General features: G+C 37.3%; 1 protein-coding gene across 6 annotated transcripts; it reads right to left on the bottom strand.

Moving 5' to 3' along the window:
- Nucleotides 1–637: 637 nt before the first annotated feature.
- LOC111327641 (neuronal acetylcholine receptor subunit alpha-10) lies at nucleotides 638–15815 on the bottom strand. Of its 6 annotated transcripts, XM_022931868.2 has the most exons (7): nucleotides 15679–15815; nucleotides 14829–14949; nucleotides 8239–8332; nucleotides 6123–6277; nucleotides 5051–5095; nucleotides 4399–4508; nucleotides 638–3065 (listed from the first exon to the last, which is right to left on the bottom strand). In XM_022931868.2, exons 3-7 carry the CDS (start codon nucleotides 8306–8308, stop codon nucleotides 1832–1834), a joined length of 1614 nt encoding a protein of 537 aa, XP_022787603.2. In that variant the 5' UTR covers nucleotides 8309–8332; nucleotides 14829–14949; nucleotides 15679–15815; the 3' UTR covers nucleotides 638–1831. The 6 variants fall into 6 exon arrangements, with proteins under 6 accessions (XP_022787603.2, XP_088599124.1, XP_022787602.2 ...); XM_088742998.1 differs by lacking the exon at nucleotides 8239–8332 and having other exon boundaries at nucleotides 15679–15813; XM_022931867.2 differs by lacking the exons at nucleotides 14829–14949; nucleotides 15679–15815 and adding an exon at nucleotides 10703–10863.
- Between the last annotated feature and the right edge of the window lie 1242 nt (nucleotides 15816–17057).

The raw sequence follows: 17057 nt of genomic DNA, 5'->3' as shown, positions 1-17057 counted from the left end.
CCTTAAATAGTTTTATCGGTGCAAACATTATCATTTGCGTTTCAGGGTGGATAAAAACAGACAAAAAAATTTTCTTAAATTGTTCATGTGGTATATCGGGTGTCACGGAATGCATACTTAGAGAACAACAGCGTGAACACCAAGTCTATTAAAAAAAAAAAAAAAAAGAACAGAAAAGTAACCGCTGACTTAGCAGCCATAGACAGGTGTTTTAGCCCGATTAATCCTCAATTAGTAGTCTATGCAGGAGACCGAAGTCATCGAGTCGCAAAATGTGCAAAATAGAAGCACACGAGGCACAACTGAGTGTTTTACTGCTATTTTTTTCCCACATATGACGTCCTCTGCGATCCATTACTGAACACACGTAACACAACATGGAAAATATTTGTTTGTGATATCAAAAAGATCAACCAGGCAACTGTAACGTTTTGTGGGGATGATTGCACAAACACAAAAAAATGGAGAAGGTACGAGAAGTTTTCAAAACCTCTACCTCTGTCCTATCTGCGCAGTCGGTTGAGTGATGGATAACAGATGTAAACATGCGTAAGAACAAAAAAGGGGGCACATGAGGTGCTCAGTTACCATATATTACGCCTGTTGTGATTTATCACAGTACAGACCCATGGCAACATAGAATTCAACCGTTTTTTTTATTTTATCAACAAGCAAAGTGCAGTTGTACTACACTACAACAACAATAGTATTGTCGATGGTAACGTTCTCTATGCATCTATCTTCCAGTAGATCATACGTATGAACCAAACAAAATGCGTGTAAAATTCAGCTTATTATATAAAAGCAACTGTTGTAACTGTTAGCTTTCAATAGTTCATATCAACATGGGAAATGTTTTAAATTGAAATTACAGGAAAAAGGTTGACAAAATGTAAATAAAACATTCAAACATTCAAAAAGGTTGACAAAATTCAAATAATACATTCAGTATTATCTTTAGATAGCCGTTTCTATTTCTAATTGGCGACTACCGTACAACTAAAAATGTTGCTTAAATTTCCATCAATGCTTTTTTACTTAATTATTTGACTTTCTTATTAATGGTCTCGCCTTGCCTATTCAAATCTATGTAACACAGTGCTTGCACAGTTTTTCCAAACTTGTGAAGGCTTTATTGTACAAATTCAGGCCTAAACAGAGCAAATTCCCTTTTGAGTTAGCCTACTGGCAACAACTTCGCAGAAAATGCTTACAACAGTCTTCATTCGTTACAAAATTAAGAACCCATTCACTCCCTTGATCTAATTAGTAACTCTCCTTGCTACTTGCCATACAATTCTTATGATGCTGGTTCTGAGAACTTAGCCGAGATGAAATCAAAGCCTAATCCTCTAACTGATATTTTTCTTTATTCCCATCAATTGATTGCTTGATATCGTCTAAATATTGTTGGGAGAAATTCTGTCTTGGTCACTCATGGGAGTTGAAGTGTTCAGTACGGCTATGTAAAGTACAAGGAAACTCGCTTTGTCGAAACAGTTGACACTTAACCTTTACCAATACTCACCGCCAACCTTTACTTAACTTATTGTCTCATGCCAACAGTCTCACTTATTGTCTCATGAGCACAGTCTTTCTTTGACGTGATAGATATATTCTATTTGCATAAGAGTTCAACGTAAAGCTAATATAATTAGTGCATGCAATCTTGATACCAGGATTTTGTGCTTTACTTTGGGTACCAAAGAGGTAACACACCCAGATGACCGCACGACTACTTTTTGTCTGTACCTAAGTCAAGACAGACAAAATTTTTCTTTTGATAATGCAGGCTAAATAGCATGTAATTTACGAAGCCGTTGAATGAGTTCTATTCGTCGACTAATTCTTCAGGACTGTCGATCGTTAGCGTCTTAGGAGGAGACCATATCTTCGGTGCGCGCAAAAATATTGCCGCAACCGTAACTATGCCACAGATTATTGCTATCACAAGGAAGAACCGATCCAGAATCCTTGCTACAAGAGTCCATTCCCAGTGACGTATGGCCAACTCGTCTTCGCTTAAGGCTTCATTGTCGTCCATATAGGGACGTGCTTCCTCGTTTTTCTTGAGTTGATCATCCAGCGCTTCACTGGAGCTCTTGAAGGGATATGTATTAACACCATAATTGAGCTGGATTCCAAGATTTTCCATTTCTACACCCAAGGCCTCGGTATTGGAAGGACCGCAGTAAATGGTGTCACCGAATGTTACGTTAAATCCCTGGTTGTGCTGGTCTTTCATTTCTTCTTGTTTCTTCTTGAAAGACCTTTTGCAAACGTCGTTAATAATTCCCTGCTGTTTTCGTCTTCGGCTTCTTCTACTGGATTTCCGCCGCTGGATTTTTCTTTTCTCTGGTGTATCCTTCAGGAAAACTATGGTTGCCATCCAGTCTATGACAAGTGTTCTTATCCAGCTGGGCATTCTACGATTCGTTCGGTGATAAAAGTTCAAAATCGTCGTGGTCACCACAACCGAGGCACCTATCTCCAAGATAATAGCAAAATAATACTGTCCCAGAATGGGAAAATCATACGATGGCATTATCTCTGAGGTGAGTTGCTGGAACACAGTCATCGCTAACAGCACGGTGATGCTTAACCCGATGCGTTCTCCCGATTCAGGCGGCAAGATAAAACCAAGGAAAATCATGGACGAAATTAAACAGCAGGGGACGATGTAATTAATGAAATAGTCCATACTTTCCCGTCCCATTTCGATAGTCACCGTGATGTCAATGAACGGCTTGTCACAACATTGGTAGTGCTCTTTGTTTCGCTTCATCTTCACCTTATGAATTTCCCATTCTCCATTTTCTTGGTAATGCTTCGTTGGAAATTTCAAATTTTTCATGGGAGTTATGTCAAACGTAGTGGCGTCGTACATCCAGGAACCGAACTTGAGTTTACATGTTTGATTGTCAAATGGAAAGTACGTGACTTTTATCCTGCACAGGACAGTGAACATCATTGGGTTTAACCACAGGTTGGTGCCATCGGAAGAGAGGGTGACACCGCTCCTATAAGTGGTTCTCCCTCCGCCAAAGTGATCTTGCTCGTCTTTGCTACAAAGAAATAAATTGAAAAAAAAATCGTTGAGGCAGCGTAGAAAAAACAGCTTGCGTCATTTTCATTTCGATAGATCTTAAGGTGATTCGTCCGATAAAAGAAAAGTTACCCAACGATCTTTTTTAAAAGTTTTTGAAATGTTTCGTACCAATGTCTTTTTCAAAAAATTTATTAAAAGGATAGGTCACCATGCCTGCTTAAGATATATAGTGAGGCAATATCAATCTTACCCGATTTATGCCTGTACTAGTACTAGTCATGCGCGTCGTTTTATCAGTTCACGGTTCATTTTGCCGTAACTGGATGCAAGGATTCTTAATTGACAAAAGTAAAGCTTAAAAAAATACTTGATAGGTAGAGAGCCTCCCTTCATACGGAACAATGAAATATATAGAAAACATATACATATGGAACAATGCAGTATATAGAAAGCCTCCATACATATGGAACAATGCAGTATATAGAAAGCCTCCATACATATGGAACAATGCAGTATATAGAAACATATACATATGGAAGAATGCAGTATATAGAAAGCCTCCATATATATGGAACAATGCAGTATATAGAAAGCCTCCATATATATGGAACAATGCAGTATATAGAAACATATACATATGGAACAATGCAGTATATAGAAAGCCTCCATATATATGGAACAATGCAGTATATAGAAAGCCTCCATACATATGGAACAATGCAGTATCTAGAAACATATACATATGGAACAATGCAGTATATAGAAAGCCTCCATACATATGGAACAATGCAGTATATAGAAACATATACATGTGGAACAATGCAGTATATAGAAAGCCTCCATACATATGGAACAATGCAATATATATTTGCGGAAAAAATCACGCAATTTTAAACAAAATCTACTCAAAAGGTTCTTCGAGTCGTTACTTTTAGGGTCATAACTTGCATCCTTGAGCAACGGGCTTCGTGCACGCTTTAGGCCATACTTTTTCCCTCCTGTGATTTTTTAACTTCTCCAATTTGTATACCGAAAATTATACAATAAAAAATTAGATCACTGTGCTCGTTCAAGAGCAAAATACTATCGTACCTATTTATCTAGTCCATTGATTGAAAAACAATACCATATTCTCGGAATGCGCGTGCTTATTCACCTGATTACGGGATTTTTAAGTGCAGAAGAGGATGTGTATGAGGAATCACCTCAAGCATTATTCTGTCCTCCCTCAGACTAAAAGTAATGACTGGTCCCTAAATAAGAGACAACTATTGGTCGTCGTCTCGTTACCGGAACCTACATCTAACAAATTGATTAAACCTGACCAAACCAATTGATTAACCGCTTACTTGTCATAGAGAAGAATATCCGGAACCCAGATCCTCTTTGGCTCCACAAAAATTTTCTTTATTCCGTCAAAGTCAGATTCGTTCCACCGTAATGAAGGGTTTTTCCATTTCTTAAGAACAAAAAAGAAATTAAAAATTAGTTTATCATTCATGAGTTCATTAAATGCACCTGATACGAATTCATAACTTGAATTCCGAGATGGAACCGCGCCCATAGGATTTCAGTACACCTCAAAAACGACGTTTAGCAGTTCATACTTTAACAAGGTAGAAAAACGCTCGTCCCCTGAGGTTCTTAGTTGTTTCTAATTCAATCAGGCATTTCAGTTTCGTGGCGCTTAAATCAGATAAGATCAAAGCCAGCAACGCACGCGAATGGAGCGCTTTTCAATTGTGTGTCGTAAAATCAATACCAAAGTAACAATCAGATGAAAGGAAAATACTTTTGAAATTAAAGCCAATGAGAACTCAGGAAATAAAAACAGCAGGAAAAAAGGCGGGAAAACGCGACTGGTTTCAGTTTTGCATCTGATTGGTGTAGATAGTGACGCGGGTTTTCTGGACCAATCACGGCGTTAAGTAAAGCAAAACAAAGGCAATCTCGGTTCTGTCAGCCGATTCAAAATAACTCAAGGCTTTTAACAAAACTGACCTGTCTAACCCAACCATATACTGTCATTGCTTGCTCTTTAGCGTTCTGTAGAGGAACAAGAGAATATCAAAATCATACATCGCGAAGTTTTATCAATAGCGGCAACAGTTATGAGTACAACTTTAAAAGAGAAGGACATCTTGTTCTTGAAGGCAGAGAAGGCGTGACTTGGGGCGACATGGTGACTACATGCAGCAATACCCTCCCTCCCCAAATTTTTTAAATTCAAGATTTTCCATCCTTAGTTCCTTTTTCTATGGTTGGTTTTCTATCTTAGAAAAATAACATTTTAAAATTCCTTTACTCAATATAGAAAGCTCTGCAGATCTCACAAAAATAGTTCGTGTTAAAGAATCTTTAACTGGTTCCTTTACACGATAATATAAACCTTTTCATCCCCCCACCCCTCTCCCCCCGGTTACAAGTGTCAATAGGCATTTCCAAATTACCTTTGGCCTCTTTTTCAAAACGAGGCCTAGTGCTCAACCATTCATATGAAAATGAATTAAATTTGCAAGTGAACGAAAAGTTATAATCAGATGAAAGGATACGCACCAAGACTTGCTATGAAAAAGAGGTCATAGTTATAATTCGGAAATGGGCTGTTCTCCCTACAGACTGCCGTAAATTTCCCACAAGTTTAACTCTGATAAGAGAGTGTTAAAGTAAACTTAGTCTCCTTCTTAATATATAAGATATTTCTTTGCTCTCATAACCTCTCCACTTGGATATGGATTTCAAGAGGAGAAACTACTTTCTGATCACTCTGAGGAGTAAAAGGTTGAAAAAAACCATGCAGCATTAACTCTTTAACCCCTAAGAGTGACTAGTATCTAATTTCTCCTTACAATATCAGCCCTGAATCACACATCAAGGTCATGAGAATAAAGGAAATCATCACTAACTAAAGCAGTTCTTGATTGTTAGACAAGTTGTCCTTAGCAGCATTATAGGAAAAGTATAGAGAACGGTATGGAGTATGTACATAATGATGTTACGATGTAAAGGGTTAACGGAAACCAATGGTCACCTTGATCTTAACGGAATTCACAAAAATAGGAGATACACTTACCAATTCAACAATTTTGATGAGCTCGAACGCAAAGTGGACATTAATGGGAACAGAGAGGTTGTGCTGTGGCAAAAGGTCGACACTGTAATAACTCTCATTGAAAAGCCGTTTGTGGAGTCTCTGTTCGGCGCTGAGTTTTGCATCACTTGCTGAACCTACGATAGATAGATTACGGACAACATTAAGCCCAAACATTTATAGTGGACATTTTCACTGACTGATATTCTCTGTGGCTACGTATCCGTTCTTCTTTAAATACCATTCCAGTAGTTGTATGGGAGAAGAATCTCGAAAACCTAAGATGTATTAAGTACGAGATCAAGTTATCCCGAAGCTTTAAAACAAAGCTATTGCAAAAATGTTACCCCCATTCATGGGGCACTTTATGATATTTCGATTCTTGTTAGACCTCTCCAATACAATCTTAATTTAATAATGGATACTCAGCTGATTAATAATGGTAATTGAACTGAGTGGAGTGCAATTTGGGCTGAAATCATACGCGTGATTTCAAAATCGAACGAGCACGCAGCGCGAGTTCGATTTAAAATCACAAGTATGATTTCAGACCAAAATTGCACGACACGAGGTTCAATTACCACTTTATTATATCCATTTTGAAATCACCCAAATACAGGACTTGCTCAATTCAAATATTTAACTGATGCAGTACTGAGCCGGTTTTTAAATAATAAGTGGAACCGGAAACGCTTTTACATCTTATTTTGTATGCAAAACAGAAAGACTGACGTTATGTGTCAAAAACTCAGTCAAGCGTGAAATGATGCGATTTAGAGCAAAACATGGTGCGATTCGAGAATAAATCGCACCAATTAGAGCCAATCAGATTACAGGGACCACCAGTGATTTCAAAATGGATGTAACAAAACATTTAACATAAAGTTCACTGATATGCTTTGAAAATACCGAGATTTTCCAGGTTTTTGTTGCTATTCATAATTCTTGGGAAACAACTTGGTTCGACAGTATTAAAAAGCAAGATATTGGGTCCCCACTCAGTTGCTTCAACGTTCGCACGTGCGCGCACTCTTGACTACTTGTTAGCAGCTGGAGCTTCTACGTGGATTGTTTAGACGAGACATCACACCTGTCTTATTTGCAGGACGAGGAAATTGAAAATTGATACTATAGACCCGCTTCGTTATGACGAATCTTTCGTTATTTCTTTAAATGAGCTTTCATAGCTTGTACTGGCTAATCAGCTTCGTACCTTTCTTTCCAACAAGCTTCCCCAAAAACTACCTTAAAACCGAAAGCATTTTCCCTCAAAAGTTACAGAAGCCTAAAAGCTTATGTACGTGCGCATGAATGAAGAATTATCATGCCCACCATTTGTGTTGGAGGTCTACTGCGGCGGAAAGCAAGCCCTGGGTGTGTGAGATAAAGATAAACCCGCTGTTTGCATCAACTACTGCACCTCTGTACTTCCGCTTTAAGACAGGGATGGTAGCGAAGAAATCGTAAGCTTTACATATTGGTCGAAAAATAAATGATTCTATATCCACCAGACACAGTTTGAGATGTTACAAATAAGAAGTTTCTATCACTAAAACCTTGTCGTATGTAGCAGTATCTGTAGTGTTACCTTCATTCCATAATCTTGAGCATGAAACAATGCAGTTTGTATACTCTTATGGTTTCTTATAACAGGGTGTAACTAATAGGAAACCATCAATTTGTAACACGGTTCCAGATACATGTATATGGAATTAACTTTAACTTTTTTCAAGCAACGATTGAAATATGCCAACGTGGGGAACGACTGCATCAAGAAACCGAGAAATATATCTGGGGTTTCGTAAAACAATGAAAAAAAAGAAGATTATCTTGTTTTATTCGTATGTTTCTTTGAGTGGTCTTCATATCGAGTTTTAGCGTTTCAGTTTTTTTTTTTTTTTGGTTGAATAACACCGTTTCCTATTACAGCTTCTTATATTTCCAATGTTCTCCTCACAGTTTAGTCATTCATACATTAGGTTCAAAAGACCTATGCTTACGGTTGTCTTTGTTTGTATTTCAATTCTCTGTGTAACTTAGGTTCTTAGTCTGTAAGTGAGAGTCAGTACAAGTTATGATCTATCATTGCGTGCCTTACCTTTTGATAAAATAAATCCCACCAATATGTCAACTAAGAAAATAAGCTTTTTCTTCCTTGAGGGAGACATCTTCGTCCATCATTTACTTTCCATCTGTCAAGATTTGCATAATCCTTTAGAAGAAGCCCTTCACGTAAACGAAAAACTTCCGCTTTTTTTTCAATTTAAAGGAATGTTTAATTATTGTTCAGACTAAGTTGACTTATTTTTTTTTACTTACTCTAAAAATAGTCTCGTTTAAACTCTGATAATAATTTCTTCTTTAGTTTTATTCGTCAGAGTGAAGGATAAGACTAACCAACCCATTTAATGGCGATATAAAGTTAATTTTTCTAGAAGCATCATGTAATGTTGTTATTTTTATATTATGCAAGGCTCATAGCATTTCTTTTCAATAGAATCCCAAGCTTTAAGTATGATTGCATTTTTTCCAAATTTTCCGGATACCTTCAAACAAAGCAATTCACAGTAAGTTCCAAACGTTCAGAGATTTTACAACGCGGGGCGATTCCTAACTATATCCTCCAGTCACCTTCAGTGAAGTAAGAGTTATAGGAAGTTGAGAGCGCCTACGAATCTCTGTACACTATCTTAAAATTATTCCCTCTTACCCAGAGTAGTCAGTCACTGAAGTCAGTTTTAAAAATATCCCGGAAAAAGTATTCGGCTCCTTGTAAAACACAGCCTCCTAAACCGCCCAAAAATTTGTATTTTGAGCCAGAGCTTCCAATGCTAAAATGCCAGCTGTTTCGAGAAACAGGAGTGCGCCTTTCTAGCTAGAACATCACTGACTTTGATTGGCTCATTTGTAAAACATTTGCTGATTAATGACTCCGTGCTTAGATGATATCTACTGTGCGAATTTTTATTTGTTGCCATTTTGAGGGAGGCACTGTTAAGTTCTCGCGAAAACTTAAGAAAAACGATTTTGCAGCTATTTAAGGTCTATTTTACTACGAAATTTGAAAGGCAGCCCTGGTTCAAGTAAAGTTTAAAGTACATCCGTTTTTAGATAAAAGCACTCACTGTGAAATATGACTGCTTGCATAATATTTGACCTCTTCCACTATTCATGTTGATGAAAGTAAGTTACATGAATTGATGAATATTCACCTATTCGGCTTCTGTTTATCGACATTTGTGGCAAAACAAACACAGCGATCTCGGTGTCCTTTAATTTATTTTCAGCGTTTATTTAAGACCTGTTTCAGATCTCATCGATGTAAAAGCTCTCTCGCCTCCGGCAAACAAATGTCTTTTGCGTAACGGTTGCCGAGCAACGACTCCCTGAATGTAGCCACCTTAAAATAAACTCAACTCAACTCATGTTTGAAAATATTTTCAAAAGTTAGGGAAACGCATTATTAAAAAGGATTGAAAATATTAGAGTATGGACAACAAAAGGGAAATTCGTTTTTGTATATATTACACAAGTTTTGAGTTACACCTGGGTCCATGCTAAGATTCTACAAATTGTATCGTTTACAGTGAGCATTGTTCCGTAATATGTTGAGCAAAGAAAGCAAAAAAATTAAAATTCTTCCTTTAGACGAAGTCGTTTGAGATACGTGAACGTCGAAAAAGTTCTTGTTTCTTAAAAGTAACTGTACTACGCTGTTTGCTCTTAATTCGTTTTTAAAACGAAATATTGTTATTTACGAATACAGATTCAAGATGCTCGATTTAATTTTCCATCTTGGTTGTAGGTTAAGGTGGCAAACTCATTTCTGTTCGGCAGTGAATATATTCGCGTTACACTATCGCGTGAAAACATTTCCAAGTTCAGAAATCTTCACGTCGTCGTTACTCACTCACTAGCTAACACGTAATTTTTAGCAAGGCAGAGAGGATATTAGATAACAAGAATGGCCATCTGGTCCTGTCGAGTGTTTTTAAATATTCGCGCTTTAACAGCAAAATGAAAATCGACAGAAACACTCTTTAAAATGACAAGTTTGTTTTCTTTCCGTCGATTCAGGCTTTTGTAAGTTTACTGGTCTGTCTAAAATCATGCCAAAGAGCGGTAATACACACGCTTCAACTTTGCAGGTGAGACGCAATGCGTACACTATAAAAAAAGGTATCATGAAACGCTACCACAAGCAATCCCTTCAAAAGAGCAATGACACCTAAATTTTTTATAAGCTATTCTTGCGATCAAGAAGCACATATGATAGAGTCGTAATCTTGCATTTAAACATTTTTAACTGGAAGTAGTTTCAGACCACCCTTAAGTAAAAGGAATTAGTTAGGAAAATGAGCCTTTTTGTAGTTCGCAGAAGCGTTCAGCGGAGAGTCAACGTTCTCAGCATTATCGCATCAGATCAATAAAATTATTAGACAGTGGTCGTCAGTGTTGAAACGAAAGACTTATCGTTCTAACAGAATACTACACTTAATGGTGCTTCTGTACGTGACATGAGGATTACGTTAACAGCAAACTTTTCACAAAGCAAAACTTACCGAAACCGTAATGGAAAAATACTATCATTCCTTTGTGGCACAGAATTGTTCCAGTTGTTTTTCTCTTCACACGGAGATTCAGAAGTAGTTTGTTTTAACATGTAGTGAGCCACGTTACCCTCCGGCTTTGTGTGATCAAAATTCAATTATTCAAACTGGTCTCTGTTGTGTTTTACTGCTCTACGTAAATACAACTATTCGTCAATGTGGCGACAGCTGGAAACTCGGGTGGAAAACGAACTGGGGAGGTTTTCTGACCAATGGAAACAACGCTTTGATTAATGGCCGTTTTCAATTAGCAAACAGCACGTCTTTAAAATGAACATATCATGAAGGTGTTTTGCACTCGACAACTTCCCACCATTATGACACAGCCTCTCACAGCAAGAAGCAAAGTGGTTGAAATTTTCTTTTATTCTGAGCACCCTGAACTCAACGTCATTTTCTATTTTTTTAACACGACTGTCTGCCGGCGACAGCGATACCTACTTTCCAAACGTCACTCTATAAGTCACCATATACAAAGAGAATCCGGCAAGTTTTTGAGTAAGTTGTAATACCTTCATAGCCCCTAGAAGTTATCTGTCAGTGGTAAAAAACGAAAAACGCAAATTCGAGCGATAAAAAATTTCCACTTGTCTTTGAATGACAAGCTAAACATAAAAAATGCATAACAAATTTCCACTTGTCTTTGAATGACAAGCTAAACATAAAAAATGTTCGCCGCTCTACGATCTAATTTTATTCGCAAGATGTTATGGCCGACTCATCTTACTTCTCACTCATATCGCTGAATTTAAATGCATTAGGCTTCGACACCTGCGCTTATTGAAATGACTTACTCAAAATTATGAACAGTTCAGAGTCAAATTAGCCCATTTTAGTGAGTAATATTATTAAAACACGTCATTTGAATTTTCTTTCAAAACATTGGCCAATTACAGCAAGGGTTTTAATGCTGAGGGGAACTGGACAGTTCACTGACCAATGAGATTTAAGAAACTGATTTTAAAAGGCCTCTTTTGATAAGTCTCCTATCAAGAAAGAACATTTACAAATCTACTGCTGGAAATAAATTTGCCTGTTTTGGGTAACAAAACAGGCAAACTTTCATGAAGTTCGCACAATTAATGATGTCGATCAGACCTGGCGATTGCATGCTGACGTAATAAAGGTCTTCAGAGCAGCCTGGGATATCCCCTGTATTTCACAAAGTTGATATTCTATCATAAAGGGAATTTGAATCAAATTAACAAATAGATGCATGTTGCCGTGCGTCCCTTCAGCGATAGATCTCGGATGACGTCATAATGCGGTAACAACAACAGAGTGGCACGCAATGTATGCAAATGTGTTCTGACCACATTTCGACGTCTTCTTTGATCAGTTATTGTACAGACACCTAATAACATGGAATCGATTTGTTTTCTATGATAAAAATGCAAACTGCTGCTCATGTCGACGTCGTACAAACGTACTGTCGTTTTTCCTCCATTAGAACATAAGTAAGAATTTATCATTTAGTCATTCCATCGCTCCCGTAGTTATATGTTACATAATGGTTTACAAAGAAAGACTATATCGCTAAGTCTAAGATAGAAATAAGCAAAACAACCTCGTTCCCTGAGCCTTTTCCCGCCCCACCCCTAACTAAGAGAAAAGGTCCTGGGAACGAAGTTGATAAGCACAAGTAAGACGTTTAAGATTTGAGTGCGTGACGCTCTCTAATCTTCCCAACCTCCCTCGTGTTTAGAGGAGGCCGGGCATCTAATTTCTCTTTCTATTATCACCCCTGAATCACACGTCCGGGTCACAAAAACAAAGGGAAGGATCACCAGCTGAAGAAGCTGTTGATTATTAAACAAATTCTCCTTGTAGAGTAGAAAAGTATGGAGAATATGCATGCTGATGTTAGAGTGTTTGGGTTAGAGCAGGAAAAAGTCGTCTATTGCTTAAATAGTTCTCAATGAAAACAAAATTGACCTGTTTTCATCTGTCTTTCATCTTTTCATCCGGCAGGATTATTGTGTTTTTATAGAAATGAAAGAGAAACTTGAAAAACTAAACTGAACAGTCTGGAAGAAATACTAGACAAACAACAAAAGACGTTGCCATTATGCCTAAGGAAATTACTTCCATAAATAAAATTCCCTTGGTAGAAACATACGCTAACCGATTTGGGTTCGTACAACCAATCAGTTTTTTCTTCCCTTATCTGCTCACGCAGTTGGAAGAAATTTCAACTGAAAATCACAAGAAATCCGGGAAGCAGTAGTTTTACTTCGGCTCGCTCTGTGATTGGTCAAAAAATTTCGCGCCACTCTCTCAATCAATCAAAATGAAAAAACCAAAACCACCTGCGTCTTATTCACTCGATCATTTTTCTCGCCCTTAAGGCCACTGATATGTTTTTATTATCTTTGTAATATTTACTTCTATAACTTTAAAAGCACTGAATTAAAACTTTCCAATTTTATGCGTAACAGTGTGCTTGGAAATATTTTACGTCGAAAGATTTACTCTTGGTATTGAATTAATCTCTTTTCTTTGACTTGCAATTACAGTAGCATAAAATTATCATCAATAAATGCAGTTTTGCTGTAGCCTTGAATTCGGTCATTTTTTCCTACATTATTACAACAAAACTGTAAAGAAAGAAAAATAAAAAAACTAAACCCACAATCAAGATCTCTAGGGTTGTTACAACTTTTAAACACGGAAGGTTAGCCCATTTCACTTTTGATTGGTTTATTACCGCGTTCTGATGTTACTATGAGTCTTGAAAATTGCAAACAGTTTTAATTGCTACTTTTAGTTATTGTAGTACGAAGCAGTCAAGCCAAAATAATTATCCTTTCTCTGAAGTATTGACGCTAGTCATTTATGTGAAGGTGTAGTCTGATCGTCCGGGTGAGTGTAGTCCTGAGAAGGATTGTTGTCGGTGGCAGTGACTGACGTTTCGACAACCTGTGCGGAAGTCATCATCAGAGTCAAGTGAGTGATTGACAACAATCACTCACTTGACTCTGATGATGACTTCCGCACAGGTTGTCGAAACGTCAGTCACTGCCACCGACAACAGTCCTTCTCAGGACTACACTCACCCGGACGATCAGACTACACCTTCACATGTTACCCCCGGGTTCAAACCATTTACTGCGCTAGTCATTTAATTTGTCATCCGCTTCGGATAAAAAGTCCAACCAGTCTTCACGCCCTCAGATGTTCTCAGTGCTGATATTTTGGCTGTTATTGAATATGTTCTTGACAGTTGCTGATATAAATTAACAACTCAAAGTAATTTTCTGAGAGAAAGACTTATAAGGGCATATGAAAGATAAAAAAAAATGATATAGACTACCTCGGTTATAACAAAAGAGGATAAACACATGGACTTTGCATTACAAATGATTAGAAATAATTGTGGCTTGGCGTCTAAACTAGTACCACAGCTGTTGTTCTCATCTTCTTTATCCAATTTTATTGCATATTTTCCAAACATAATCAGGCAAATTCAGCACTTTTTACAAATATTTTTTAATTACGGTTGGGTAACTTAAATAATTTTTTTCCATCAAAAATTGATGCACGAAATTATCTTCACGGGGAAATTGAGATTTTCTGCCAGATTATAAAAGTTAGGTCAGAAAAAAACTCAGGCTCCAACAGGCTATTTGCTTATCCGTCACTCATTTAAAATTGATGATCAAAGCGAACAAATCTTTTTTCTAAACTAAGTCGCTCAAATACTGTGCCCTTTGAAATTGTAGATTTAGTGAGAAGTGTTAGAAGCGCCATGTTTCATCGTTATTGGGCATTTTCCTGCGATGGTTGTAGTTTGGGCAGGTTTAAATCAGTCCTTGTGTCACAAATTTCCTTGACACAAAACAACATCAGATAAAAACCAAGCCTCTTGTTCGAGATTCTCTTCCTATTTTATGTTATTCCAATATTTAAATTTCTATTCTATGAATATATTTCGAGTCGTCCGATGTATAACTAACATCTTATTTAAAGAACGTAAGTTGTGTTCTATCAGTTTTCAGTTTGAAAAGCATACAGCACTGGTGACTGGTCTATCGGCGACCCTTAAATAAGCAGTTTTAGTTAAAGATTTGATACGTACCTTTCTAGTGAAATTTTAAGATCCAGGCACGACAATACCGACGGTTCTTGAGGCAGATTTCATATCAGTATTCATTTGGCATGTTCCACGATTTTTTTTCATTAGCCATGTATACACTCATCTGCTTTCAATGAAAAAAAAAAAACAAGAAGGATATGGAATAGAAGGACCCAGAATACCTTTAATTACCAAAACATTAATAGGGTTTTTTTTTTTTTTTTTTACTTTCAACATCAGCCATGACTAATTAAAATAACTCTAAAGACTATTGACTTAATAGAACTCCATTTGGGTTAACCTACGGAAATGATAAAAGGTGACTTTTTCTAATAACGATCGGCAAGCTCGAGTTGGGAAAATTTAGATGATGAATATTTCATTTTGAAACTACAAAGAGAATATATTCAACGTAAAAGTCATGTCGTAAGGCTCCCAAACACCTCATTTTTAAAGCTGCTTCTTTTAAAATAATTATGAGTCGAGTGAGTTAATCATTTTTGTTTTCTCAAGGAGTGCTGTCTCTTTCTGTCAATAAATCATTATGTAATAACACTTAAATCGAGCTCGAGCATGTTTCCCGTCAATAAAATATGTATATCTTCTCTATGCCTACTAATTAATTTTTTAGAATTTGCTTTTTCTGGTAATTTTTCGCTGTACGGACGATGAAGTGGGGTTGGTATACCATTACTTTTAAAACTGAATTTTTAGAGGCTCGCATCTACAAATTGACTAACAAAAAGATTAACTTTCTAACAGAGAAAATGAAGAATTGGAATAGTAATTAAAAAAGTACTTAAAATGAATTGACAAGGTAATGTAGGAGAGAAAGGTAAAGTATTTTAAATACCGGCAGCGTTTCGACCACACTTTTTTTTCAAGCTGACTTGATTATAGTTACCAGAACAGGCTATGATCGCCGTACGTTAGCGGTTTACTCTCCCGGTTTAAATTTGGTCTCTATAAAGAGCTGACACTGATCTTCATTATCTGTACGTTGAAAGAGACAAAAACTCATCAAATTTTCTCTTGTCGGATAATAAATTCCTCCCTTCACCCTATCAGATCAAAGAGTGACTAACCAACATGAAGCAATTTGCAATTTTGATTATTAATAAGCCAAGAAGTGAAGACGGTCGGTTTGTTCTTTAGTAGCCATGAGAGGTACCTGAGAGGGACTTTCAGTGGCGGATCCAGAACGGGGGGGGAGGGGAGATTGGACAGCATCAGTCCTTGCCTTCTCAAGTATTCAGCGAGTGAAATCTCCCTCTCCGCTATATTTTATCAATCTGTCCTTTGAGAGTGTTACATTTTCATTTTTATGGAAATGTGCTTAAAGGAGCACTCTTACGAAACCGCCCTATAATTTGAAAACCCAAAAAATTCAGTTATTTCATTATAATATGAATTTTTAGCGATTAATTAAGCCTTTGCAATAGTAATTTTAGTTGAAAGTCAATTCTAGGGCGAGATTTTACGATTTGAAAACCGTTCCGCCATTAATTTTCGTAATCACGGCCAACTTATTCTCGGTCAGCGGTCACTCCCATTGTGACGTAGATTACTCAAAACACTGTTGGCGTCATTTTATATTAAAACGGAAACCTCGTGAAATTTAGTGAAATAGTCTTATAGGTAAATGGTAAAGTCTGTTTACGAGCGTAGTGACCCATCAGGCCGGTGCTTAACTCCGGTTTCTGTAGCATGAAGCGACTAGGAGTATTTCTACTCCCTTGGATGGGATGCCAGTCCATCGCAGGGTTACCCCCAGCATTAAATTTCCGGTACTCATTTATACACCTGGGTGGAGAGAGGCTCTGTGAGAGTAAAGTGTCTTGCCTAAGAACAACACAATGTCCCGGCCGGGGCTCGAACCCGGACCACTCGATCCGGAGTCGAGCGCACCAACGTGACCTCTTGAAATTTAGTGAAATAGTCTTAGTGTTAGTGTTATAAAAGCAATACATACGATCAAAATACTGTTTTTGAAAATTAGCCACGAGCACAGCCACGTCACGCTCCAAACTCGCGCCAGTCTTCTTGAGTCTGGCAAGTAATTACGAAAATTAATGGCGGAACGGTTTTCAAATCGTAATTTCTCGCCCTAGAATTGACTTTCAACTAAAATTACTATTGAAAAGGCTTTATTAATCGATAAAAATTCATATTATAATGAAATAACTGAATTTTTCGGGTTTTCAAATTATAGGGCGGTTTCGTAAGAGTGCT

Source organism: Stylophora pistillata, chromosome 13 (genome assembly GCF_964205215.1).
Source record: "Stylophora pistillata chromosome 13, jaStyPist1.2, whole genome shotgun sequence".
NCBI classification, from domain to species: domain Eukaryota; kingdom Metazoa; phylum Cnidaria; class Anthozoa; order Scleractinia; family Pocilloporidae; genus Stylophora; species Stylophora pistillata.
Note: the sequence above shows the minus strand (reverse complement) of the source record. Positions and strands in the feature narration are given on the sequence as shown.